The following is a 27,991-nucleotide window of genomic DNA, read 5'->3' as shown; positions in this document are numbered from 1 at the left end:
CACCCAGTTGTGCCCCTGATATTTCTTCATACAGTGTTGTGCAAAGAGGACTAATAAACCCTGCTCCTCTGCACCATCGTGACCCCGGACCTGTCTGCTCCAGCTGCCGAGAGCCCGGGGCTCCCTGAGGCACAGGTGCAGGAGCAGGGAGCTGGTGTGTGTCAGCTGGGAACAGGTAGCCAGTGTGTGTTGGCCATCCTGGGGCGCTGCCATGCCCTGAGCGTGTGCCAAGGGGCTGGCTGCTGGCATTAGCATTGAGAAACACCAACCCCTCTGCTCGTGTTTTTTCTCTTTCCTCTGAGAAACAACTAACAAACCCCAGACTTAAAAATATTCGCAGGAATAATGTATCTGAACCAATAAAACCAAGAATTTCACCTAAAACCTCATTTTTATAACTTCACACTGTCTGAAAGGATTCCATCCCCATCCCGTGAATGGCACAAGTGCACAGTCTCTCTGTTACATATATGCAGGTTACTGCACAAATCTACGCAAGACCTAAGTGACTTCTTATGCAGGAAATCATAGAATCATAGAATAATCAGGTTGGAAGAGACCCACCGGATCATAGAGTCCAACCATTCCTATCAAATGTATCTGTCTCTTTATCCAAGGAGATCAAGAGCAGAAAAATTTCACTGCTTTCAAAATAATGCCTTTTTTTTTTTACTGCAGGCGAACTCAAACCTTTCTAAACCACTAGCCCTTTAGGTGACCAAAGAATAGAGCCTTCAGGCTCCTCATTAGCTGCCGTATGATTCTGTAACTGGGCAAAATGCATACATTGCACCAAATCTTTCTCATCCCCTTATCCAATTCCAAAGTTTATGTTTACCTCTCGCTTTACTGGTCTCATAGTTCAGATCACAAATGCTTTCAGACACAGGGAATCTATTTATTCCCTGGCTTTACATAGTTGAACACAATCGAATCTTTGTCCACAACCACAGCCCCTATAATAGGAGACAGCAGTAGTAATTAAGACAGCACAATTTCTCTATTGTCAAGAGCCTTATTTTCATGGTGTGGCATTCGGAAGACTCGCCCTGCAAAAGGATTAATCAAGAGTAACGCAGGTGCCATTTCTGAAATTGAGGGAAATTATTTTCATATGCAAATAGTTTGGCTCCCGTCTCCTCATGCTGCTCAGAAAGGAACGGCATCAAGTTCAGCAGCGGGAAGGCAGAACTTTCCAGACAGCCCTTTGGAGGCTGAAACCAGACAAGTTAAAATGGGAGCTGGAAAGAGCCTGGCTATATTTTTCATTCCAATCCAATGGTCCAGGCTGCACACAGTTAAATCAGTTAATGTTAAACATTGAACGCCCTTCTCAAGCAGCAATGGGCTCTGTAATTACCCCACGGCAGGTCAAAAGCTTTCTTCTCCCATGAATTCAGTAATCACAAGCTGTAAAAGTTCTTTCCCAGAGGCTGAGGCAATAAAACGGCTGGTACAGGGCTCTAAGGTAAAGTGCAAAGAGAAGCAGATGAACTTTGGTAACAGCTACTGCTAACTGAAAAATACAGGAAACATAAATGAGGAAAGCAATCACAACATAAAAGTAGTTTATTTCAGCGAGGGAAAAACCATTCTGTGAGCTGTGGAGCTCGTAGCGCTCCCAGCGCCATTCTGCCTCCTGCTGCATTATGCTAAATGGTGTTTATGGGATGCGAGTTCCTGCTCGGCTCGTGGGTGTGTTTATTCACCTTTGCTTGGGGGATGATGACATGCACAGGTTACAGTCAGGCAAGGGCAGGTGGGGATTTCCAGCATGTTTGCTGCTCCATGGAAACTGCCTGTGTGCACGCTGTGACCCTGTTCATGCTAAGGAATAAACTCCTCCTGCTCATGGCTGGCACAGCTGAGCTTCCCTGTAATGACCAGGACAGACAGACCAGTCCAGCAGAGGCAAATTCAAAGCAGATGCCTCTGGTTTGCAAGAAAAGTGCTTAATGTGCCTTCTAGTAACACCGTACAGAGGGAAAGCACAGCTACCCTTCTGTGTAACCATTGGCTTTGGTTCTGCTGACAGGATAGAGATGCTCTCACACGAGAAAACATGGTAGAAACAATCTAGGGCTCTCAAATGGTTCTTAGCAAGAGTTTTGACAAAGTTTAATCCACATCTTCTTTTACAGAGAACGGCTAAAAGGGGCAAAAAAAAGTATCTTAGATGCTAGATTTGACCCAATTTCAACATGAATGGACCTTCTCCTACTACCACTTGTGGTGTTTTCCTCTGAGCCCTTTCCAAACCCTGCTAAACCAGTGAGGGATTGGAGATCTTGGGTTCCTTTCCACTAGGAAAGGAATGGCTCCCCTCTCTGTTACAGAGTAGCCTGGGTGAAGGGTTACTGAGCTTTTCACATCTAATGCCGCACATTTTTAGCAGCTTTGGATGCTGACAAATGATGCTCTAAAAAAAGCTGCAGGTCTCCGAGCCACAGGGAGGTGTTTTCAGGGAAGCGAAGATGTGGGTGACAAGCCTGTGGCTGACTCACCCACTGGAGTTAAGGCTGGGGAGGTGAGGATGCCACAGCGTATCAGCAAGATTGGTTTCTATAATCTTCAGAGACGCAAATAGGACGTACACTAATTGCATGAGCATTTCTCTTCTGTGGCTACACCCTGTCTCGCTTTAAGAACCTCTGAACCAGCAGACGTTTACCTCTCTGGAGATACTCTTACTTTCAGGCAAAGGTCTCCAGCACGACAGAGAACCAGGCAGTGGGCTTCGGAAGCTGAGGACAGCTTTGTGAGTGCAGCCGCTGCCTCTGAACTCATCTCCATCTGCAGATAGTTTCAGCAAAATACACAAACATAGTTATCGTATAAACTGTGTTACTATTCAGAGAAAAAAAAAAAGCTGTGACCTAGAAACAGGCCAAAATTTAAAAACACATGTAAACTAGCTTTTTTTACAGCATTCAGAAGTAGTTACGCTCTCAGTCTAGCAGAAAGACACACGATGTCTCATGTCCTTTCTTATTTACTCTGTATTTGACCAGCCCCATCTGGCTGAAACATTTAAGTTTCCTGTGATTACAAATGGTCTCATTATTCAACTCAGTGTAACAACACTGATCTGTGATATGGCGGGTTCCAAAACTGCAGGACTAATAAACCACACAGAAGCACCAGTTTTACGACACTGCTTTGAGCAGCAGCAGCATATATTAATTCGTGGAAAAAACACCTCACAGACAAGATGCCGTAGATTATTTCTCAACATCGTCCTCTTCCTACAGTCCTTTCAAGGCCTCATCCTATGCAGATGGTACAGTTTGTAAAACAGTTGAGCACAAACGTTCCCAAACTGTCCTAAGAAGCTCCTGAGCAAGTCTGTGAGATAGATAACGTGTGTAGTTATGTCTGCCAACCAAAAACCTGGGGGCACTTTTGAGCATAAGACTGTTTCTGGTTGTTTCTAACTTTGTCATCCTTAGCCAGTGAAAAGTCCTTGTGCATTTTCCAAAGTCATTCTTTTTGTGGGGAAAACCCCAGTAAGACTGTGTTGTGCTGTGTTTGGTATGACTGTCTGGTCCAATACAGTTGGCCTGTTCTCTAGGAGGAGGCTTTGGCTATCTCCAGCAGGGTTTGCTCAGAGCCGATCGGGTTTGCAGAATCTCAGTGAGAGCCGGATTGCCAAACCCTCCGACGCACTGATCATGCTCTCTCTCCCCTCATCTCTCTGATCTGCTGACCACAGTGCCTGTCACAGCCCCACCTCCCATCGTTTCCTTATACTTCAGGAGTGACTCACACATCCCTGTGACTTTCCCTGACAGATCTGGTCCTTTTCCCCTCCCTGAGCAGTTTCACAAGCCCACTTACCCAGTTTCTGGGGAAGACCTGGAAATGACCTCGTAAAGACCTATGCCACAGCCCAGTATCACACTAATTCTTACTCACTTCAGAAGGACGTGGATTTATCTCCACGGATCTGATCCACAGTCATTGAAGTCAACGGAAAATCTCGCACTTGTGTCAGAGGCTCTGGATTATCTCAGCAAACTGAACTTTATTCTCCAAACAGATCTGGAGCAGATGGAAATTACAGAGTAAAAGTTAAAAAGATCTGAGCTTTCCAACCAGAAGTTCACAGGATCTGGTGATTGGACCACTTCTTTTGCTCTGTGATAGAGCCAATAATGTGCTGGTAACATTTACATTATAATTTGTCTAAGCTGTAATTATGCTTTACTAAGTACAAACCACAACCAGCCTACATTGCACTGCCTCATCAGCATTCAGCTATTTGATAAGAGGAGGTATCTTCAGCAGGTGATAAAATTATCCTGTGCATAAGCAATAAGCAAGGCCTTACCCTCGGAGCTGGATGCTGAGGAGGACTAACACAGAACAGCCATTGAATGAAGTCTCATATTCCAACTCCAGGAATCATGTGTCACCACAAAAGGTACAAAATGCCTTACAACCCTCTGGACACCAGGACATCTGTATAAGGGAGCTGCTTCAATACTTGGGTCCTGTTAGCTTTTCACCATATGCCTGAAATGGCTTAGATGGTACAAAGAAGCTTCCCTCGAAACAACCTGGAAAGAAGGCACTGTTAACACTGTCATGAACAGTCCCCTCATTTCCATTGCTTGGCTGGGGTATTCAAGGCAGCGTTGGATGGGGTTTTGAGCAACCTAATGCAGGGGAAGGTGTCCCTGCCCATGGCAGGTGGTTGGAACTGGATGGGCTTCAAGGCCCCTTTCAATCCAAACCATTCTATGATTAATTAATGCCTGGAGTATTACAGTACAAATAAGATATTAATGACATATTCACAATAACCCATTAATGACACTGTGTACAGCACCTCTCTCTGCTTCTAAAACACTAAGCAATGTTTGAACAAGAATTTATTTAGATTTGAAAACCCGAGGATATGCTAGATAATGAGTTTTTCATTAGCTCTTGCAAAGCGGAGGCAGATTAAATGCTCTGCTACAACAAGCCACACTGTGCACCTACCAGTCGCACCCACTGTGAGGTTTCAAGACTTCAGACTAAAGCCGGGATTTTCAAAAGCAGGCACAGAGTTTTACCTGTGCAGAATGTGGGCCCAGAGAACAAGAAGGATTATCATCTACCCATTCTGTACCTTTCTCAGAAGGCTGGAGCATCTTACCTATGAGGACAGGCTGAGAGAGTTGGGCTTGTTCAGCCTGGAGAAGAGAAGGCTCCAAGGAGATCTTATAGCGACCTTCCAGTACCTGAAAGGAACATACAGGAAAGCTGGAGAGGGTAACAAGTTACCATGGGAAGTTGTGAATGCCCCATCCCTGGAGGTGTTTAAGGCCAGGCTGGATGGGGCCTTAGGTAACCTGATATAGTGGGATGTGTCCCTGCCTATGGAAGGGAATTTGAACTAGATGATCTTTAAGGTCCCTTCCAACTCTAACTATTGATTCTCCTACATTTACATAAAAATAAAGGCAAAAGCCCATCATGACATTTACTGTTCCTTATTCAGACTTAGGCAGCTCAGCTTGGCGATTTGATACCAGCAGGTACCAATTGTTGCTTTTACATAGATGAGCTTTACAGTAACACAGACATTCCTGAACCTTTTGATCTTGCTTCTCTTTCTGAGGAATGCCATCATTCCACAGAAGCAATGCAAGAAATCCATGCCCAAGACTTAAGAGTCTTCCCAAGTGTTCACACTGCTGAGATCATGCTCTTAGATTCTGAGTCCCTGATAAGTGTATTAGAAGAGTAAAAGAAGCCACACAAACCTGCCAGAAGAAACAACATAAACACTGCAAACCTCTACCTTGGGTTGTACCGGGAGCAGACCCAAAACCCAGTCATTTAACTGGATCCATCTGAGAGAGCACCCACCTGATTTCAGCTGGGCACTGTGACACCAGTATACAAAAAACCACACGTACTGCACACAGGGACAAAGCCACACAGACAGCTACCCCGTGCTTCCATTCCAGAACCTGCAAAGGGTTTGCACAGTTTCATTTACCAAGGACTGCCCATAGAAACGTGGCAGCAAGGGTTTATTGTGTGGCAATGAAGATGCACACGGATAGGAGGAAGACTCAAGTCTCTGCAAACACTTACGATTCCTCATAAATACAGGAACAGACTTACAGGGATGCCATTCTGGTTTTCTCCTCTACCAAAATAACTTGTTTTTCTAGGATAGTCATGTATCTTTCAGGCAGATCTATGCATATTTCTTTCAATAAACTCATAAAACGCCTCAGACAATGCCTGCAGAGTGCTGCCCCTCTCCTCTTCCAGCTTGGCGCTGCTCTCACACCTGGGAGAGCCCTTTCAGACTGTCCCGCGTTTCCTCTTGGCAGCCGTGCCAGCTCCGGCACTCCCAGCCGCTCCGTGGGATCCCAGAGACAAAGCACTCCGGTGTTCTGGAGGAGGAGCAGGGGGGCGACTCCAGCGTGGCCCTCGGGTAGAGCGACCCAGTGAGCCCTTTATAAAAGAAGGGGAAAACACACGCAGAAACAGATCTTTAAGAAATAGTTCACTCCATACAGAGAGGTGTTGTTTACATAGAATCATAGAATGGTTTGGGTTGGAAGTGAGATTAAAGCCCACACAGTTCCAATCCCCTTGCCCTGGGCTGGGACACCTCCCACTGGATCAGGTTGCTCCAAGCCCCATCCAGCCTGGCCTGGAACCGCTCCAGGGATGGGGCAGCCACGACTGCTCTGGGCAACTTGAGCCAACGTCTCACAGGAGAACATCTCTTCCTAAGATCTCCTCTAAATCTCATCTCTTTCAGCTGAAAACCGTTCCCCCTCATCCTACCCCTGCCCTCCCTGATCAAGAGCCCCTTCCCAGCTTTCCTGTAGCCCCCCTCAGTGCTGGAAGCTGCTCTGAGGTCTCCCCGCAGCCTTCTCTTCTCCAGGCTGAACAACCCCAACTCCCTCAGCCTGTCCTCGTACAGGAGGAGCCCCAGCCCTTCGGTCACCTCCATGACCTCCTCTGGAATTGTCCTTCCCGTGCTGAGCGTTCTAGAACCGAACGCAGGGCTCCGGGTGAGGTCAGAGCAGAGGGGCAGCACCCCCGCCCCCCCCCCCCCCCCGCTCCCGCTGTTTCGGGTGCAGCCCAGCCTACACGGCGAGCGGTTAACCGAGAGATTACGGGGATCGACTTTAGACCCCGTTTCCCCCGGGGCGGCTCCCAGGGCGCCGCCGCCGGCCGCCCCCGGGGCAGCCCCGCCGCCCGGCCCCGGGGACCCGCCCCGCTCCCCCCGCTCTCGCCCAGGTGCGGGCGGGGCGGGGGCTTCTCCCGGGGGCGGAGCCGGTCGCAGGTGTAACCGGAGCCGCGAGGGCGCGGCGCAGCCTCCAGCACCCGCGGAACCTGTCGGGCGGCTCATACCGGCCGGGGCCAACGCCGCGATCGCACCGCTCCCTCCGCTCCCCGACCAGCCATGGAGCCGCTCCGGGGGGCCGCGCTGCCGCCGCTAGTGCTGCTCCTGATGCTGCTCTGCGCCGCCTGCGCCCAGCAGAGCCGTGAGTGCCGCGCTCCCGCAGCGCCCTCACCGCCCCCTGCTCTCCCCTACCTGCACCCCCCTGCTCTCCCCTACCTGCACCCCCCTGCTCTCCCCTACCTGCACCCCCCTGCTCTCCCCTACCTGCACCCCCCTGCTCTCCCCTACCTGCACCCCCCTGCTCTCCCCTACCTGCACCCTCCTCTGCCCGCACCCCCTGTTCTTCCCTACCTGCATTTCTCTACCCGCACCTCTTCCTGCTCCACGATCCCCTGTGCCCGCACCCTCACTCCCCGTCCCCACCCCCACATCGTTTCATAGAATCACCAGGTTGGAAAAGACCCACTGGATCATCGAGTCCAACCATTCCTACCTGCCACTAAACCATGCCCCTCAGCGCCTCGTCCACCCGTCCCTTAAACCCCTCTAGGGAAGGTGACTCAACCCCCTCCCTGGGCAGCCTGTTCCAGTGCCCCAGGACCCTTCCCGTGAAAATTTTTTTCCTAATGTTCAGCCTGAACCTCCCCTGGCGGAGTTTGAGGCCGTTCCCTCTCGTCCTATCCCGCACCCCCGTCGCTCTACACCCCCGTCGGCTTTTTCTCCCCACATTTTGCCCCCTCCCCCCCGTTTGGGTTTCTCCCCCCCCCCCCCCCCCCCCCAGTTTAACCCCCCGTTTGGGTTTCTCCCCCCCCCCCCCCCAGTTTAACCCCCCCGTTTGGGTTTCTCCCCCCCCCCCCCCCCCCCAGTTTAACCCCCCCGTTTGGGTTTCTCCCCCCCCAGTTTAACCCCCCCCGTTTGGGTTTCTCCCCCCCCAGTTTAACCCCCCCGTTTGGGTTTCTCCCCCCCCCCCCCCGTTTAACCCCCCGTTTGGGTTTCTCCCCCCCCCCCCCCGTTTAACCCCCCGTTTGGGTTTCTCCCCCCCCCCCCCGTTTAACCCCCCGTTTGGGTTTCTCCCCCCCCCCCCCGTTTAACCCCCCGTTTGGGTTTCTCCCCCCCCCCCCCGTTTAACCCCCCGTTTGGGTTTCTCCCCCCCCCCCCCCGTTTAACCCCCCGTTTGGGTTTCTCCCCCCCCCAGTTTAACCCCCCCGTTTGAGTTTCCCCCCCCCAGTTTAACCCCCCGTTTGGGTTTCTCCCCCATTTTGCTCCCCCCCCCGTTTGGGTTTCTCCCCCGTTTCCCGCTCTCCCCGCCCCACAAGCCCCTGTCTGCGCTCTTCCCTCCGGCCCCTCCCGCCCCGCAAGCGGCGCCCCCGTGCGAGGCGCCACCTCTTTGTCACGGAATCGTACAGTCACTAGGTTGGGAAAGGCCCCTTGGGTCATCGAGTCCCACCAACCCCGTCCTTGTCGCCGAAGGCCGCAGAGGGCGCGGTGGCGGTGCGTGGTGGTGGCGGTGCGGGGTGTCCCTCATGGCCGTGTCTCTCCCCTTGCAGCCTGCATCTGCGCCACGAACAAGCGCGTCACCAACTGCCGGATGGTGGGGGACGTCTGCTGGTGCGACGCTGTGGGCTCCGGTGTCTCCGTCAACTGTAACAAACGTGAGTGGGGTGGGAAGGGGTGACAGTGGGCGCTGAGCGTCCGCAAAGAAGGGCAGCCGGGAAGGAGAGCTGCCTCCTGGTCTTCCAGGTCACCTGGCAAGGGAGGCTGAACTTCTAGGATGTGCATGTGCTCATCCACCTCCACGATTTTAGAACCATGGCATGGGTTGGGTTGGAAGGGTCCTCAGAGCCTGTGTGGTTCCAACCCCTCTGCCATGGGCAGGGATGCCTCCCACTGGATCAGGTTGCTCCACGCCCCATCCAACCTGGCCTGGAAACATCTCCAGGGATGGGGCAGCCACCACTTCTCTGGGCAACCTGGGCCAGTGCCTCACCACCCTCACAGGAAAACATTTCTTCCTAAGATCTCATCTAAATCTTCCCTAGTTCAGCTTAAAACCGTTCCCCCTTATCCTATCCCTGCACTTCCTGATCAAGAGCCCCCCTTCCCCCATATTTGGTCTCTAATGGCAAGGAGTTCTCAGATTAATTTTTAGCTTCATTTTGAGCACATAGTGTGACTTTTCCTTCATGTCCAGAGGTAAGAGTGCCTGATCTCAGGACCTCGCTGTTGGCTCAAACTCATCTGAGCTGTAAATGATACTCTTGCTCTAAGCAGTAGTAGGTGGCTGGGCTTAGGTGTTCTTCTCAAGGAGCCAGCATTTCCCCAGTTGTGTTGACTTGATGCATCACCTACACATTGGGTGCCTGCTCTTCCTTGCAATGGTTTTGGATCCATTTCCTCCTGACGTAACCTCCTGTTTTTATAGACTGAAAGCTCTGGTTTGAACATGCATGTTGCCTAACGTGACTTTCTGGTTATTTTCAGTGACTTCGAAATGCCTGTTGATGAAAGCAGAAGTGTTGGGCTCAAAGTCAGGTCGTCGTGAGAAACCAAAAGATGCATTTGAAGATACTGATGGCCTCTATGATCCCGAGTGTGAAAATACTGGTGTTTTCAAGGCAAAGCAGTGCAATGGATCTACCTGCTGGTGTGTGAATACGGCTGGTGTCAGAAGAACCGACAAGCATGACGCAGACTTGAAGTGCAACCAGTTAGTCAGAACAACGTAAGTATTCAATCAGGGTGTGCTGTGACATGAAAACATTCCTGTATTAGGCCTGCCTTGTGGAGGACTCATCTCTGTGAACGATGTGCTGGGGATGAGCGAAGGTTAAGCAATAAACACTTGATTACTGCTTTTTTTCTCTTGAGAAACAAGGAGTCATGGGGGAGGTTCTTTGTTTTTTCTCTCCCCCCCCTCGTTTTTCCCCTGGGGTTAGGTTTTTTTAGTATGTTATTATCGGCATGTGCTTTAAGAATGTTAATTGTACTTGGCTGTTGCTTCAGGTGGATCATCATTGAAATGAAACATGGAGAGAGAAACATTCCTCTGAACAGTGAATCCTTACAGAAGTAAGTGGTGACAGTAAGGTGCCATGACAATGTCTGTGTTCTACTGGATAGCTAGGGTGTTTCTAAGCAAGTGTTCAAAAGCCTTGTCAAATTTTTAACTCATTTATTAGACATCTTGGACGTGACCTATGGATCCTTCATAGAATTGCTTTGATTTTCATTGGAAAAAAACCCTGACTGCTGATTAATTCCCATTTAAAATGGATCACTATTTTTTTTTTAATTGAGTGAATATACTGAAGGGGAAGATAGTTCATTTTTCGAGCTGTTTCACCTTACTGTCAGAGATGGCAGAGAGGCTGAATAGAAGCATGAGAAAAACAGTCATTTAGCTTATTTTTTGAATGAAATAAAATCTCTTCCATCAGAGGTCATATAGCAAGAAAAGCATTCTTGTAATGATGAGGTTTTCTTTTTCCCTGCTGGAACAAATCCTGCCATGCTTTAGCTCCTCACCTGAACTCAAAACTGCTCAAACTCTTCTCCCTAACACTGCATTAGCGTTTATTTATTGTTTAGGAAGAGCGTCTTCACTGTTAGGAAAGAGCTCTTAGTATGACTTAATCATGTGAGTCTGCTGGGTCTGGTTGAGACAGAGTTAGTTTTCTCTGTAGCAGTCAGCATGGTGCTGTGTTCAGTCGGTGACCAAACCAGCTTTAAGTCGCTGGTGTTTTGTGTCGCTGAGCAGTGCTGATGTGGTGTGTGGGCTTTTCAGACCCTGCTCTGCTGTCCCAGCGAGCAGGATGGGGTGGGGTGGGACAGTGGCTGGGAAGGCGATGCGGCAGAGACCACTGACCCCATCTGCCCACAGAGCCATCTCGGATTGTATCATGTCATGCTCAGCAGTAAATCCTGGGGAAGTGTTTCCCTAGTAGCCGTTGCTCGGAGACTGGGCATCAGTCTGCTAGTGGTGAATGACTGCATTTGCATCACTTGGGTTATTTATTTCCCAACCCAAACCTTTTACTTATTAAACGCTCCTTATGTTAACCCGCGAGGGTGTGGGGTTTTTATTCCTTTTACCCTTCTGATTCTTTTCTCAGCCCTGGGGGAAGTGAGAGACTGTGTGGGGGTTTAGCTGCCACCTGGGCTCACCCATCACAGAGACTGCAGGAAAAAAAATTACAAGAGGTGTAAAATGACTAGTTTTAACAGCTGTAGTTTTAATATCTCTGCAGAGTCTTCAAGGAAACAATTACTAGTCGTTACATGCTGGATGGACGCTATATAACTAATGTTCTGGTAAGAGGCACCTGATTTTTTTAGTAAAGCATCAATTTTAATTTTATTGTAGTTAACTTTGAATGCTCTTGTTTTCCTAACGCAATACAGCATGAGTCTGAATAGGGGCCTTCAAGATAGTGTCACTTACTGAGCAGCTAGCAAATAGTGTCTGACCTGAAATACTGAGAAACTGCACGTTGCTCTGATTTATGCCTGTTTATCAGCTCTCCTCAGTCTTCCACTGAAAAAGTAGAATTCGAGTCACTGTAAACAGTTGGCTTGAGAACAAGTATCAGAGACTAGATTCAGGATGTCAGTTTGCAAGTCAGATCAAAATATTCTGCTATGTATTTTACAGCTGGAATTAAACTAGCCCCTACTTAATACCATACTTTATCTTTTTGCAGTATGAGAAACCCTACATTACAATTGATCTGAAGCAAAATTCCTCAGAAAAATCTTCTGGAGATGTGGATATAGCTGATGTGGCCTACTACCTGGAAAAGGACGTAAGTGTATGATGGATCTGCTAAAGTAGAGAGGTGTCTGTGGTTTCATTCAGTGCTCTTGCTGCACGCTGGCTGAAGCAAGATGAATTATTGCAGTGCCTGCAGGAGTACCTATTGCAGTGTGAGCCAATGAGTCTTTTTCCTGTCCATTCCTAGGTGAAAGGTGACTCCATCTTCCACAACAACAAACTGAATGTCAGTATTGACAATGAAATGCTGAACTTTGAGAAGACCGTGGTCTACTACGTTGATGAAATACCACCGGAGTTTACCATGAAGTCTCTGACTCCTGGCCTGGTGGCTGTCATTGTCGTAGTGATAGTGGCAATTGTGGCTGCAATTGTTGTTCTGGTGAGTTTGGACAAAGCTGCCGAGCTGAATGGGGTGGGTAGCAGTGTAACTTGGGAAGTAACAACATACCAAGGTAATTGGACTGTGATACAAAGCCCCGCCTTCTGTAAACTGGCTTCTTTGTTGAGACCTGGAAGGTGGTAAAGAGGCGATGGACATACCCATACCGGCACTGTGTGACTCAAGGGTGTTGACTGGAAAACAAAAGCATTGGGAAGGACTCGTTGAGGGTGAAGAAAGTCCCAGCCTTGCCTTCTGGGTTAAAGTAGTCAGGAGTGACATTGTCTCCTTTGGAAGGGTGGAGAAGGGAAGGGAGGGTGCAGGTTTAGAGTTTTAAAGTCGCAACCAGGTAAAGACAAGGCAAAATTTCATGACTACACTGTCATTCTCTTACAGGTCCTCACAAGGAGGAGAAGAGGGAAGTACGTGAAAGCAGAGGTAATTAATTTCTGTTTATGGTCTATGTGTGGGGAGGAGGTTGTCCAGAACCCAGAAACTCTGAAGTTTGTAGGTTAAAAGCTTGCTTTTCGGCCCGTCCAGGAGACTGGAAGTATTCGGTTCTGTCGCAAGTTTTCATCTCTGTGTGGTTCCCAGGTGATCTGCCTTTCCCAGGGGTTTCCCAGGGTGCTGATGGCAAGTGCTGGTTTTGCATCTCTATAGCAGGGGCTACACAATCGCAGGAAGCGCTGATAGCTTCATTCTCTCCCCTACACCCTCTTGGGAGCTGTTTGCATGGAGCTCAGCTCCTATTCAAGATCTCTTTCCAGTGGCATGGCAACAAATGGTCCTAGGGCAGAGCCTTTCCGAGAGGAATCTAAAGGGTGTTGCAGCTGAGAGATGAAGTCTGCTCCCTGCACACACCTCAAGGAGTGCTCTTGCCTTTCTGAAAACGTAATTAGATTTAAAAAGCAAGCTGCGGTGTTATAGTGGCCTTGGCAAGTTTGATTCTGTTGGTGTTTCATCAGAGCTCTTTGCTAATGAGAACCCGAGTGGCTGAGCCCTGTTGGCTTCTTGGGTTTAATGTTGAGAAATGAGAAACGGCACGAATGCTGATCCCTGCTGCCTCCTCCCCTGCAGGTAAAGGAAATGAATGAAATGCATAGAGGACTGAACTCGTAACAACTGGATTGCCTGAAGACAAAGTGAGATTCAAACGAGAATGGAACAGAAACATGGCAGGCATGGATCTTAACTCTGAAGAGATTTCTCCTGAAAGGGAAGCAGCTGTGCTCAATTAATTTTTTTTTTTAAACTCTGACAAGCTGAGACTGGTAACCATGCTAGTACTACTTATTTGAGAGTTAAATCTTAAATGTCCCAGCTTTTACTCAAGTCAAACGAAACTATTGACTCCCGATTTTATTTTTTTATGATGAGGAAATGAGCTGACAGCTGCTGTTACTAGGGTTTGGACCATATGTGCTTAAATAGTTATTGTACACTTGTGGGAGTTTCATTGAAAATAGTGATTTTTGTAGCCACATTGTAATGAGACTGTCTCCTATAGAACCAAACATGATGTTTTTATGGCTGTTTGTACATATTTGAAGTTGCTGTAACTTTTTTATTACTTGATTTAATAAAAGCTTGAAACAGGCTTCTAATTCTCCCATGTTGAAATGACGATCTGTGGTGTAGTGTTTCCTTAAAGCAAGCAATCTTATTTTCCACCCTTTGTGTGCCACAGGAGTAAAATGATAAAATATGTGTTGTTTGTATTAAAAATAAACACACTGTGACTGTAGCAATGTCAGGAATGCACAGACTGCTCTTTCCAAGGCTACGTAAGTATTTATAATAAAACAAGGCTCTTGTCTAGAACATCTCTGGGGTGGGTTGGGTGGACAGACCGGGAGCTGCAATCTGTATGGCTGCCACTGTGAAGGTGTTGCACAGCTCAAATCTGTTCCTGCTGTTTACTCTCAGGTGGAAGTTGGGCAGATTTCCTCAGGCTCTCTGCAGCCCAGAGCCTCAGATAGGAGTCTTTAATAATAATAATAATGTATGTTGACTAGCATGTAAACAGGTATAGGCTGTCCAGTGTTTCTCATTTATGGAGGAGATTCTCCAACTCCTGTTGCCAAAGACATAATGAGATACAAGAATGATGCCAGAGGTCATCAGTTTTCCTTCTGCTTTTGAACAAAGTGATAGCTGCTTCGCTTGTGTTACTGTGAGATGAGGAAATGTAGGCAGCAGCTGTTCCCTTGGGTTTCCCAGCATGGGTGTGGGGGCTGAGCTGCTGCAGCCCCAGGTTCTACCCAGCTTCTCTTGAGCCTGCAGTGGAGACGTGTGTTAATTTGCTCAGCCAAGCTGCTGCTCCTGCTAAGCACAAAAATGCTGAAGCAGGGAATTCACTCCAGTGCTTTGCAGCCTTTTCAGGTGGCTTTTTCAGTGACAACTTTTGTTGGGTCATCTCTCCCTCTGCCACACCATCCTTCTCAGATATGCACGTGCTCAGCTGGGGAATGACAAATTCCATATGCTTCTGGAAAACAAATGAAGCCCAGTTTTGAGTAAGCTTAGCATCTGCCTATGCATGCATTGTTGTTCACTCTCCTTATCCCATATTTCCTTAATTGTCTGCAACATGGTATCCTTGATATTCTTCTCTCCAGGATAATAATGTTGCTGTTACCTCTTTCTACACTCCCCATCCCCATTTCACACGTGGTTGTTGCCTCGTGGGTTGGAAAGTGGTGCCAGGGCTGTGGCTGTGCTGAGCTGTGAGTGGGCTCATCTGATGGGCTGGCGCATCCCTGCTCTGTGGCCTGGCCCCTGGCCCAGTCAGTCGGTTTGAAAATCATCATCTCACTACTCTTCCCCCAGTAGAGGAAGGCATTTAGATCCTTTATGATTGTTTTAACCTAATGGAGCTTTTCATGTTAGGTACTTGCACAAGCTTCATGTCTCTAACGCAGCCTCCCTCCTTGTCAACTGTGACTGCAATTTAGTTGAGGGGCTGGAAAAACCACCAAGTTTACAGGAACTTATAAACTTATTTGTAAGCTTACAACTTGCAAATAGAAAAGACTTCAACTAAATCCACAACTGAAGAGGTTGTACTAGAACTGCTTCTAAACTCAGTTGCTATCGTACAAATGTGATGCTGCTCTGCTCTCAAAATGGTGGCAAATAATAGGGTTATCCCTTGTTTCCTTTTCTGAATCGTTTTATTGACCTTTCTGTTGGTTTTTCTTTTCATCCTGCGTTGTTTACTAAGTCACTGCACCTGTGCAACAGCCCAGCTGCATAAGAAAGCATATTTATGGGCAAAGAAAAAAGGATGAGGGGGTACAAGAGCCAAGAAACAGGTGTATGAGCAAGCTGCAGCTTCGTGTTTTGTAGTTTTTTAGAGCTAGAGTAATGTGCTGAAATGAAGAAAAAAAACCACTCAGATTGTGTCAGCTCTGGCATGGAAACACACAGGATGTTTCTTCTCAAATACAGGGCAGTCTTGAACTGCCGGTAAAGTGATTGCTGTTGAAAATAACATGGTATGAAGCATAAAAATCCTAAGTGTTGTCTATTTTAATACTTTGAGAGCATTCAGCAAAGTTAACAAGCAGGTTTCTTGTAAAAGAAACAATCCAATAGAACTTAATAAAAGAGTATTAGTCACAATTTTTTTACAAGTGACACATTTTAATGCTTCCATTTGCCTAATTCATTATCCTCCTTCTGTGATGAAGCACGCCTTTTAAATCTGAAGTTCTGCACAATGTTGCCATGCCATGTTCCCTCTCTTTCTGTGTAATGTCAATTGTTATAAAGGACATGAAGGGTCAGCTGAAGAGTTATTAAATAATTTGAGACCAAATAAATGAGACCTTTTTTATAGAGGGGGGTAGACACAAACTGTACAAGAAACTCCAGTGACAATATTGACTTTAGTGCTTGGGTACAACATGGGAAAATAGTGTTCATGTAAGCAAGTGCAAATCTGTTGCTTCCTTCTGAATTACTACACTAGCACATGCATATTAGTTATTAATAATGCTGAGCAAAATTAACAAATGTTTATGCAAAGACAATGAGAGGCTTTTTAGGCAAGGATATGCAAATAACATCTTTGAGGAAGCATGACCAATAAAGCCTATAAACCTTTCTTCCAAAGACTTAAGTAATCCCTGCACGTAGTTTCCACAATTAACTCCAAAATGAAAGGCTGGGGTGTTGCATCTGTAGGCTCCGTGACGCTGGAAGGCTTAGAATGCTCCCCAACACTCATAGTGAGAAGGGTAAGGGAAATGGCATTGTTTGCCAGCTGTGTTTATTTATTTCCTCACCTGCTGGACTTTGATTTCCATAATATACAGTGACTTTGGATTATGGACTGCTCAAAATAGTCAGATAAATATCCCAGGAAACTAAAAATATGCTCAACTCCACTGCCCAAACACTACAACTGCTTCTTTGTGAACACTAGCAGCTCCCAGAAAAGCTGCTGTCTCCTGGGCTCCATCACTGGGTGGATGGCAGTCGGATGTGCCATCGGGGTGGCTCCTTTTTCGGGAAAGCTGGGCCCATCCTGCACAGTTCTACGAATCTTGCTAAAACCTTTGTCCTCTGTGTCTCGGCAGTGACGTGCAACGTCAGGTGTATGCAAGGGAGTTGGTGGGAGATAAAAACAGGAGGTGTGTAACAGAGGCAATGCTCACTGGGTTATCACATCTAAAAACTGGATACGGGTAAGAAGAGGATTTTTCTCTGTGAATCCCTAAATGCCCTGCAGAACCCCTGTGTGTTTAGGTGCCTATGGAGCAGACCACGCCTGTGCTGAATCAATCTGGGTGACAAAAGTGCACACGAAACAGTTAAGAAATCCTCTGCAAGGCAGCAGCCACATTTTCTCTCTTCAAACTTACTTTAACTAAACATTCTTATCTTGCTTATATTCCCTCTGCTCCATTATAGACATATATACACCCCCCAGTCTATCATAAAAGTCTCTGGTGGTGTCATCCCACAAAAGCATTAAAGCTGCACTGACCCTACTGGAATAGTCATTAAACTTTGGTGAAAAGGGATTTATTTTCCTTTGTTCCTCTGCCAAGTGGTTAAAGAACACCTATGTTCTTCACTGAAAAGCCACTGCAACTGTTTCGTGTATGCTGGCTGGGCATAAGAAGGCAACAAAATTAATTAAGGTCAGGATTAGCACTCATTTTCTATCTGCAATGTGCATGACAATTACAGCACCTCGTTCCTGGCATCCGGTAGGCAAGGGAAAAAGCAGGAAGCACTCTATTTGCAATGGCATGACAAAGCAAGCCTGGCTAGAGGGAGACGGTTCCCATTCCAAGCCAGACCCCTGTGGATCAGCTGGTGCACAGAGCTGCCCTGGAAGAACAGAAGGGGCAAGAAATGCGTCAGAAACTCAGCAGAAAGGGAACCGATCCAGTGGTATTTTGTGCAAGAGCTGTCCCAACAGAAACATTGTTCATGCAGTGCGGTCACCACCCCAAGAGCGTTAACAGCTGGTTCGGGTGGTAGGTTTCTGTAAGTGGGAGCCTGTGCAGCTTGGCAGAGCTGCCCTGACCAAACCGCTGGATGAAGAAGTGGAACCAGTCCAAAGAAGCACTGCAACATGCAGCAATTACAGCTTAGCAGGCATCATTTATCTCTTGAAGATGGTAATGAGGTCCCTGGAACCCACTGCAATCCCAGCTGATTGTACAGGATGCTTTTTTCCTTCTTGTCCTATGTTCTGCCTTCTCTGTAGTCATTGCTGCATACAAACACAAGCACTCCAAGCTATTAATAGCATATATTTTGGGTTGACCTGGTATTATCACCTCTTGGCAAAGGTTGCCTGACATTATAAGCACCTTCACGAAGTGGAGAATTTGCTAAATGGCAATTACTTAGGCTGAATTTTCCTACATGAGTGCTGCCGCAAGCAAACACTGTTGGTGGAGGGAAGTATCAGCCCACATAATGTAGCCACTTCTGAAGATAAGGTTAGGAAAAGTATGCTTATTCCTACTGAAAATAAACCCAACCACCCTGACAAAGTGATGTCAGTTTTACAGCCGTTATAAAGATAAGAGGAAGATTTTGGGCAACCACAAACCCGTCAAAGCTCTGGTGACCTTGCGTTTTGCTTCTTTCCTAAGTCAAATGAAGGCAGATTGGAGTTTCTCTTCTTCACAAGAGCCGCCTGTGGTCCTTCACTTGGCACATCTGCAAAGCCGCCTCTGATAACTCCTGTGCTCCAGCCCCTTCCCCAGCTCCATTCCCTTTCTCTGGACATGCTCCAGCCCCACGACGTCCTTCTTGTAATGAGGAGCCCAAAACTGAGCTCAGGATTTGAGGTGTGGTGTCACTAGCACTGAATACTGGGGGGGACGATCCCTTCCCCGCTCCTGCTGACTACACCATGCCTGATCCAAGCCAGGATGCTGTTGGCCTTCTTTGTCACCTCGGCCACTGGTGGCTCATGCTCAGCTGCTGTCAACCAGCACCCCTAGGTCCTTTTGTGCCAAGCAGCTCTCCAGCTACACTTCCCCAAGCCTGGAGTGCTAAACAGCGTTGTTGTGACGCAAGCACAGGACAAGCAATTGGCCTTGTTGAACTGCATCCTGTTGGCCTCAGCCCGTGGATCTAGCCTGTCCACATCCCTCTGCAGAGCCTTGCTGCCCTCCAGCCCATGGGCACAGCCTGGCCAGGACCCTCTGCAGAGCCTTCCTGCCTTCACACAGACTGAGACTCCCACTCAACTCAGTGCTGTCTGCAAACTCACCAAGGGAGCACTTGACCATAGAGTGGTTTGGGTTGGAAGGGAACTCAAAGCCCATCCAGTTCCAACTCCCTGCCATGGCAGGGACATCTCTCATTGGATCAGGCTGCTCAAAGCCTCATCCAACCTGGCCTGGAACACCTCCAGGGATGGGGCAGCCACCACTTCTCTGGGCAACCTAGCCCAGTGTCTCACCACCCTCATAGGTAAACATTTCTTCTCAAGATCTCATGTAAATCTTCCCTCTTTCAGCTTAAAACTGTTCCCCTGGTCCTGTCCCTGCACTCCCTGATCAAGAGCCCCCCCAGCTTTCCTGAAGTTCCTTTCAGTACTGGAAGGCTGCTCGAGGGTCTCCCCAGAGCCTTCTCCAGGCTGCACAACCCCAGCTCTCTCAGCCTGTCCTCATACAGGAGGTGCTCCAGCCCTCAGATCATCTGCATGGCTTCCTCCGGACTCGCTCCATCAGATCCATGTCCTTCCTGTGTTGAGGACTCCAGAACTGGATGCAGGGTTTCAGGCGAGCTCTTGCTAGAGCAGAGCAGAGCGGCAGCATCCCCTCCCTTACCCTGCCGGTCTCACTTCTCGCAGCCTACAGATCCTCAGCCCCGATCACTGATAAAGACACAGAGCAACCCGCTCAGCTGAAAGCCCCGCCCGCTCCTTTAAGCCCCGGGGGTCCCGCCCCGCGTCTCCCCGCACGTGGTCTTCCCGCGCGCAGCGCAGGGGGCGGGACCGGGAGGTGTCACGTGAGGCTCAGACCGCGCCGCGATTGGCCGCCGGCGGCGGCGCCCGCCTTTCCCCGCCCCGCGTCCCCTCCGCGTGTCTCTCCCGCGCGCCGCGCAGGGGGCGCGGCCCCAGGGAGGGAAGGTCACGTGACGCCCAGGCCGCGCCGCGATTGGCCGCCGGTCCCGGGGAGCGGGCGCGCGCGCGCGCGGCGAGAGGCACCGAGATGGCGGCGGAGCCGCCGCGGGAGGCGGCGTGGCCGGAGGGCGCGGGGGCCGAGGCGGGCTTCGTGCGCGCCGTCCTCTCGCTGCCGGAGAAGCCCGACACCACCGTGCGCTTCTTCGAGCGCGGGGACTACTACTCGGTGCACGGCGGGGACGCGCGGCTGGCCGCCCGCGAGCTGTTCCGCACCCGCGCCGTCATCCGGCAGCTGGCGGGGGCGCCGGGTGCGTCTGTCTGTCTGTCTGTGAGCGCGTCTGTGTGCACCTGTGTCTCCGTGTCTTTGTGTGTCTCTGTCTGTGTGTGTGTCCGCTGTGCTGCGGGGTCGGGCGCGGAGGAGGGAGCGGGGCATGCGGAGCTGCCCCCTGTTCCCAGGCTTCCAGTGGAGCCGCGTCTGGTTGTCTCTTGGTCGGAAACCCGCACGTTTTCCTGTTCCATCGTGGTGTTTCCTGGCTGCCTCGTCCTGCATTGCGGGGTTCCCCCCCTCTCCATTCCCCGTTGTTGCTGCCGCCAGCCCTGGGCTGCACTTCGCCCTGGCGATGGGCTCCAAGGGAGAGCCGGGAACGCTCCTAGTTTCCCTGCCTGCTTGGACACCTACATGGCTGCGTGCAGACCGTGCCTCCGCGGCTCCTGGCAGCGAGCAGCAGCTCTGGGCGGGATGCTGTGACAGGCATAGGGGCACAAACCTGGGAAGATGTCCATTGACCCAAACTTTGCCTCTTCCCTTTAGTTCATGATGCAGAACGTAAGCTAATGTCAGATGTGGGTGTCAGACCCTCTGCTGATGCCCCTTTGATTCTGCCCCTCTGCTCCGCTCTAGCAAGACCTCACCTGGAGCCCTGTGTCCAGTTCTGGAATCCTCAGCACAGGAAGGACGTGGATCTGTTGGAGTGAGTTCAGAGGAGGCCACAGAGGTGACCCAAAGGCTGGAGCATCTCCTGTACAAGGACAGGCTGAGAGAGTTGAGGTTGTTCAGCTGGGAGAAGAGAAGTCTGTGGGGAGACCTTAGAGCAGCTTCCAGCACTGAAAGGGGCTGCGGGAAAACTCCCTGATAAGGGAGTGCAGGGACAGGCCCAGGGGAACAGTTTTAAGCTGAAAGAGGGAAGATTTACATGAGATCTTGAGGAGAAATGTGTCACTGTGAGAGTGGTGAGACACTGGCCCAGGTTGCCCAGAGAAGCTGTGGCTGCCCCATCCCTGGAGGTGTTTCAGGCCAGGTTGGATGAGGCTTTGAGCAACCTGATCCAATGGGAGGTGTCCCTGTCCATGGCAGGGACTGGAACTGGATGGGCTTTGTGGTCCCTTCCAACACAGACCATTCTATGGTTTTGTGTTTTCTGGGACAACTGAGGTCAGCCTTCATGCAGTTCTGCTGTGCAGGGATAGATAAATGATGGTAACATCATACACGACTAATGATGGTCTGCAGAAGTAAATAACATTTAAATCTGTATTATACAGGATTTTTTCTGCCATCCGCCCCCTATTGCTTTTTATTTCTCAGTATAAGGCGGTGGAGCTTGCAGGTGTAAGAGCATCAAGATACATTATCTTGTCAGAAGAGGCAACCCTCAGTACCGCCCTTAATCTCAAGGAACATAATGTTGCAAAGTTATTGGCTCATACTTAACAAAATAAACCTTTGTTATTAATGAATACTTTATTTGCATCTGTTTGGTGACATTAAAAAGTGAATGACTTTCGTATGCTTTCAACATTCTGTTGTAAGAGGTTAACCCCCTGATGTGATGTAAAAAAAACAAAGTGGAAAACCCAACGCCTCCCCAAAATCACAAAAAGAAATCTCCCTAAAAAACGACTTGTGAAGTTGCAGTGCCTGATTGTTTCAAGCATAGAATTTGTATGTCTCCAGACAGCAGCACATCCATCAGGGTTATGTTTGTGTTCTGTTTAGAAGTGATCACTTTACAGATGTGAGCCTTTGACTTTTGGCTCTGATTTTAAAGCCTTTACAGCTTTATCTAGTATATCCAACTAGAAGTTGTCATAAACAGGTATTCTTTGCTTTCAGTGAACACATCAGCTCCAGCCGTCTCCCACCTCTGCCTGTTACATATGCTTGGCTGAGAACAAGAGAAACTGTGTTTTGTTGAACAGTTCTCTGGGAAAGACAACACAATTCTGTGGAATTAGTTTTTCCACCCGTTTCCAAAAAAAGTCTTGCACGAGATTTGAGGAAAGAAAATTAAAAAGTCCTATTTAAAATAAACCCATAAATGATGGGTGTGGAAATTCACTGTTTAACGTAAAGAGAGTCTTGGATATGATGAAGGCCCGCTGCAGAAAGGATGGATGTGGTGATCCCTCTCTGTTGCCTGTGCTTCCTTTGTCACATCCCACTCCGGCATGTCTGACACCAGTGTAATTCCTCTGGCTGATCTGGCAGAAAATGGAATATTCCCACCCAAGCCCCAGTTTGTTTAGTAGTGGAATTCCCTTATTCTGAGTGCAGGTGCTCAAGAGGGCACAGAGGTGGGGAGGGAGAGGTAGATTTGCTCCTGGCAGCTGCATGGGATTGAATTTGTTCAACTATACCATCTGCCTGCACCCGATGGGGACAGGAGCAAGGAGTTTGTCAGTCAGGCACTTTAAAGTAAAGTTTTAACGTAAAGTTTTAGTGTAAACTTTTCAAATTTCTTGAGAATCTGTTGGTTTTACAGTATATGTTGTGATACAAGGGAAATGTGGACTGCGACTTGCGTCATGGTCCATTCTATCTATAGAAGTGGCTCAAACAGGAAAGGCAAGGCGTTATCCAGAAAGAAAACCCATAGCTGCCTTCCACCACTTGTTAGATTAAAATGTGTAGAAGATTAATTAGAAAAATGAATCAAGACCAGTGCAAGGAGAAGGAAAGGATGAGAGGGATGTATCTATTTATATACATGTATATCCAAACATAGTGTGATTTGGAAATGAGCATTGCTTTTGTTTGAATATGACACATGCTTTCTTCATTCCTAATCCATTGAGCGTGATGGTTTTGTGATGTTTCATGCAGTTTGCACACTTGCTCCATCGATACTGGAAGTGTCATTCCTGAAGGCTGCTAACTAGTTCTTGAGGCTTTTGGTTAGAGCAGAACATGAACAGTTTGAGTATCTTGTGATTTTTTTCCCCTTTTTTTTGTAGGAACTCAGAAACTCGAGAGTGTTGTGCTCAGTAAAATGAACTTTGAGTCTTTTGTGAGAGATCTGCTTTTGGTTCGTCATTACAGAGTCGAAGTCTACAAGAACAAAGCAGGGAGTAAATCGATCAAAGAAAATGACTGGTATTTAGCATACAAGGTAAGGCTTTCTACCTTTCTCTGTAATTGTGTGATACAAGGAAAATCTTTGCTTTTCTTTTGTGAGTCCTTCAGTGTGGAATTGGGGATTTTCATGGATTGACATGGGGCGTATGGTGATAAATCATGTGGTCTGTTACTTGTCCCTTTATTTTCTACTGCTATAAGGCTGGAAGAGCTTGTCCCATCTCTCTGCCATAGATTGGGAAGTTAAGGAAGCCTGAAGTAGTTTGCTTCGTGTAGATGATATTTAATTTTTAATGGTTAAAAAAATATATCAGCTTTGTGTTTGATATTTATGGACTCTTCATTGCTTTTATCTGTTGTTGCCCTTTTCGGAAAAAAAAAGTATGTGTGTGTACACATTCTTTAAAAATACATTTATTTCTTCTCTAAATAGGGTTCTCCAGGAAATCTCGCTCAGTTTGAGGAAGTCCTTTTTGCCAACAATGACATGTCAACGGCCATCGGGGTGGTGGGGGTGAAGCTTTCCACTGCGGATGGACAGAGAGTGGTGGGAGTGGGCTACGTGGACACCACGTTGCGGAAGCTGAGTGTCTGCGAGTTTCCCGATAACGATCAGTTCTCAAACCTGGAAGCTCTGCTGGTGCAGCTGGGCCCAAAGGAGTGTGTGCTGCCAGGAGGAGAGACTGCAGGAGAGATGGGAAAACTGCGGCAAGTAAGGGAGCCATTGTGGCTGATGGGCAGGCAAAGCTTTTATCTAGAAGTCTGTAGTCTAGGTCATTATCTCAGCTCCGTGGTCTATGGGAAAATAGGAGTAATAAGGAGCAATAGGTTAAACCGAAAGAAGTTGTGATTTACGCATGGAAATGTCCTGTTTGTCTGTTGACTCATTTGGATTTTAATCAGCAAAAGTTGTTCTAAGGGTAAAATCTTGTCTGTTCTCTCTGCAACCTGGCAGAAAGCAAGTATCTGTTGGATACTGTTGGAACAGGTCCAGAGGAGGACCGTGAAGATGATGAGAGGGCTGGAGAACCTCTGCTATGAGGACAGGCTGAGAGAGTTGGGGATGTTCAGCCTGGAGAAGAGAAGGCTCCAGGAAGACCTTAGAGCAGCTTCTAGTACTGAAAGGGGCTGCAGGAAAGTTGGCGAGGGACTTTTTACAAGGGCCTGTAGTGATAGGATGAGGGAGAATGGCTTCAAATTTGAAGGGGAAAGATTTTGATTAGACATTAGGAAGAAATTCTTCACTGTGAAGGTGGTCAGTCACTGGCACAGGTTGCCCAGGGAAGTTGTGGATGCCCCATCCCTGGAGGTGTTCAAGACCATGTTGGATGGGGCTTTGAGCAACCTGATCCAGTGGAAGTTGTCCCTGCCCATGGCAAGGGGTGTGGAAATGGATGGGTTTTGAGATCCCTTCCAACCCAAACCATTCTCTGTGATGAACCCTGTCCCCTGCATATTGAATGTCATGGATAACTGTGTGTATTTATGGACAACAGGTCATTCAGAGGGGAGGAATCCTGATTACAGACAGGAAGAAGGCGGATTTCACAACAAAAGATATTGTTCAGGATCTCAACCGCTTGTTAAAATCAAACAATGAAGAACAAATGAACAGTGCAGCATTGCCAGAGATGGAAAAACAGGTGAGCACAGGGTGATAATGAACTTGCTGTGAGCTGATCTCTCTTCTTGCTGGTCCTGTTTTATGCTGAGTTCCCATACTTCTGGGTAGGTACACTGTACAACCCGTGGTGTATTAAGCTACACTCTTGCAGTCCTGCTTAGACTGAGTTTGTGTCAAAGTTGGATTCCAGGGGTCCTGGAAAAAAATGAGAAGACTCCTCACTTCCCTCTTAAAAGTTGGGAATTCTGGTAAACAAATATACCGTGCAGAAGTGCCTCCTGTTCATAATCTCTCTGGCCTGAGGACTGGAATACAGCATTGAGATTATTTTGCATGACAGGAAAACTGCTGTTTGAAAACAGTAATATTTATGACAATATTTTTTGGTTTTTTATCATGTGATTTAGTGCCTGCTTGTCAACTGAGCGTGTTTGTTCTCTGAGCTGCAAGCAAGAGGTAATTTGCTTGTGATAAATGTGGTTTAATTTGTTTTAAAATGCCGTTCACTGCTGATGCTCAGTGCAAGAGTAAGGTGCAGCATTATTCTCTTTTCATGAGTGATTTCGTAACAGGTTAAGGTGATTTGGAGCGTGTTGCAGCTAAACAAGTCAGTCATACTTCTCCCTCTCTGGTGTGCTGGCACTGGCATTTGTAAGGCTGCACAGTGAGTCAGATCAGATTGTTGTTCTCCTTGAAAAGTTACCCTGAAACCACGTCCTGAGATGCTCCACAGTCCCTCGTTTATCTGCAATAACTTGTTTGTGTTCCTTAGCCAGAAACATCCTGATAACTGCTTTGGGAAACTGTCAGAGTGTGCATTTCACATGTTATCAGATTATGTAAATGACTCATTTGGTGTTCTTGCATCTACCTCGAAAGACTCTCTGGTGCCATAGGGTGTCCCTATGAAAATGCAGTCCTGCCAGACAGAATGAGGCTCTTCTCGCCCTGCTGGAATTGACATGGCCCCAAGTCGTCCCTGGTTGTAATTTTCTAGGGGCATTGATTAAATACTCCATGATTCATGAGTGTTTCTAAGTAGAATGTGGTGTGTTTTGTTTTTTTTAAACTCCAGGTTGCTGTTTCATCTTTGTCGGCCATTATTAAGTTTTTGGAGTTAATGTCAGATGAGTCTAATTTTGGACAATTTGAGCTGACTGCTTTTGATCTCAGTCAATACATGGTTCTAGATAATGCTGCTGTTCAAGCCCTCAACCTTTTCCAGGTAAGAAGTGCAGTCTTGAATTGGTAAGTGGTTTGCAATATTCTTATTTAGGTGCTTGATAAGGAGCCTGACTACCCCGGATCCTGATTAACGGTAACTTCTGCATTTCAGCTTAGTTTTCAGTTACTCCTTTGCAGTATGTTTTGAACAGTTAGCCTCTGCTAGCCCCTTTTGTGGTTTTGTTTTTTATTGGCTTGCTTTGAATGTAGGGGAAAAGATCATCAGGGAGGTAAGAAGCAGCCACAAACAAGTGTCTGTGTAGACTGCAGGTGTGGGAAGAGCCATAGCAGTTCCTCATTGTTGCAGCTGCCAAAGAGCCTGGCTCAGCAGTGGTGGGAATGCTTTATGTCCTTTGGTTTGGTCACAGAAGCTCACGTCTCCAGTGCCAGGAGCAGACTAGGGGTATAGGAGGAGAGTTGTGGTGTGATAGGGAACTCCAAAGTGCAGTTTTGGAAAGAGAACAGAAGCCAGAATTGGATAGTGTTAGGGAACATGTGGGAGGAACCCTGCTGGTGGGGGTGGAAAGGCAGGGCTGGCTGCAGCAGGTTGGGCGGCTAACAGGACAGCATTTAGGGACATTCCCCATGGCATGCGAACTGGCTACTGTCTGTTGTACTTTTTACTCCCATTTTCTACAAATCCAAGCAGGTTACTCCATGCATCCCACCACGTGTCTGTTTTTCTGCTTTGCCCCTTCTTACACTTTTAGGAAAATGTGGACTCGAAGTGCTGTGTTGTATCGGCTTTTTTCTTGTGTTTTCATGTCAGTAAACCCTGCTTAGTGATGTCTGCTTGAAGCTAATCCACTGGAGTTTCAAGTTTATAGGGAGAAATCACAAAAATGGTCTCCTGTTCCCCTTAGAGGGATTTCTAGAGGAAAAAGAACGTATATTCAGTGTCTGAGCTGGTTGTTAACCCTGGAGAAAGATGGTCTGATTTTTTTCTTTTACTTTATTTCCTGAGTCTGTGCTACCATCTAGGGGATGAAACAAAAATTCTATCTGTTCTGCAGCTTTATGGAGGTGTTCTAGGAAAGTCAGTGCTGTCTTAGCTGCATCTCTTTGAAAGTCCTTGCTGGTATTATGCATTTTGTGATAGGAAATACACAGCTGTGTCTGTCTTCAGGGGCTGTCGTGAGCTTTGTAACAAGGGTTTGAATGCTCCTGGTTGAGTGCTTGCTTGGTGTTTTAATTGCAGGTGTTCTTGGGTAGAGAGGGTTGAGATTTTCATTTCAAAGTTAAGAGTGGCAACAAGAGTTTGCTGTTTTTCAGTGTTAAAAATCTGTGCTTTCTGGCTGTTTGTGTGAAACCCAAACAAAACCCCAGGAGAAGTACTCCAAAGGCTGTCTGGAGTCCAGATAATATTGAACCTAAATTATAAATAGTAAACTATAGTCTGAACAGATTAAGTTTAGTGATGTTTATAGTGCATCAGAGGTGATCTGGGGAAGCTTGAAAGAATTTGGGTAACTGTTCTCTCCTGTTGCCTCATTCTTTTGTGTCCCTCCAAGATTGCCAACCAAAACCCTTGAACCCAGGTCCTGTTTCTTGCTGGTTTTTTTGATGGATGGAACACCTATTTTTTTGACCTTGCAAAAGGCAAAAGAGCAAATATCTAGGTGTATTTCCACTTTTCCTATTCTAATGGCAGTGACCAGATAAGTTTCAG

General features: G+C 47.7%; 2 protein-coding genes across 2 annotated transcripts in view; both read left to right on the top strand.

Annotated features, from left to right (window-relative positions):
- Nucleotides 1-7,402: 7,402 nt before the first annotated feature.
- EPCAM (epithelial cell adhesion molecule) lies at nt 7,403-14,260 on the top strand. The gene is made up of 9 exons (XM_069850439.1): nt 7,403-7,505; nt 8,911-9,015; nt 9,845-10,085; nt 10,367-10,432; nt 11,611-11,674; nt 12,064-12,165; nt 12,322-12,516; nt 12,913-12,954; nt 13,594-14,260. Exons 1-9 carry the CDS (start codon nt 7,424-7,426, stop codon nt 13,633-13,635), a joined length of 939 nt encoding a protein of 312 aa, XP_069706540.1. The 5' UTR covers nt 7,403-7,423; the 3' UTR covers nt 13,636-14,260.
- A 5,933-nt stretch (nt 14,261-20,193) lies between these two features.
- Nucleotides 20,194-27,991, top strand: part of MSH2 (mutS homolog 2) — a 43,379-nt gene continuing 35,581 nt past the window's right edge. Inside the window, exons 1-5 of the mRNA XM_069850443.1 lie at nt 20,194-20,427; nt 23,354-23,508; nt 23,908-24,186; nt 24,971-25,117; nt 26,174-26,323. Of these exons, the coding sequence (XP_069706544.1) occupies nt 20,208-20,427; nt 23,354-23,508; nt 23,908-24,186; nt 24,971-25,117; nt 26,174-26,323 (951 nt within the window). The 5' untranslated portion in view covers nt 20,194-20,207. The remainder of the gene's footprint in view (nt 20,428-23,353; nt 23,509-23,907; nt 24,187-24,970; nt 25,118-26,173; nt 26,324-27,991) is intronic.

This window comes from Phaenicophaeus curvirostris, chromosome 2 (assembly GCF_032191515.1).
Source record: "Phaenicophaeus curvirostris isolate KB17595 chromosome 2, BPBGC_Pcur_1.0, whole genome shotgun sequence".
Lineage (NCBI taxonomy): Eukaryota > Metazoa > Chordata > Aves > Cuculiformes > Cuculidae > Phaenicophaeus > Phaenicophaeus curvirostris.
The sequence above is the reverse complement of the archived record's forward strand: the minus strand, read 5'-3'. Positions and strand labels throughout refer to the sequence as shown.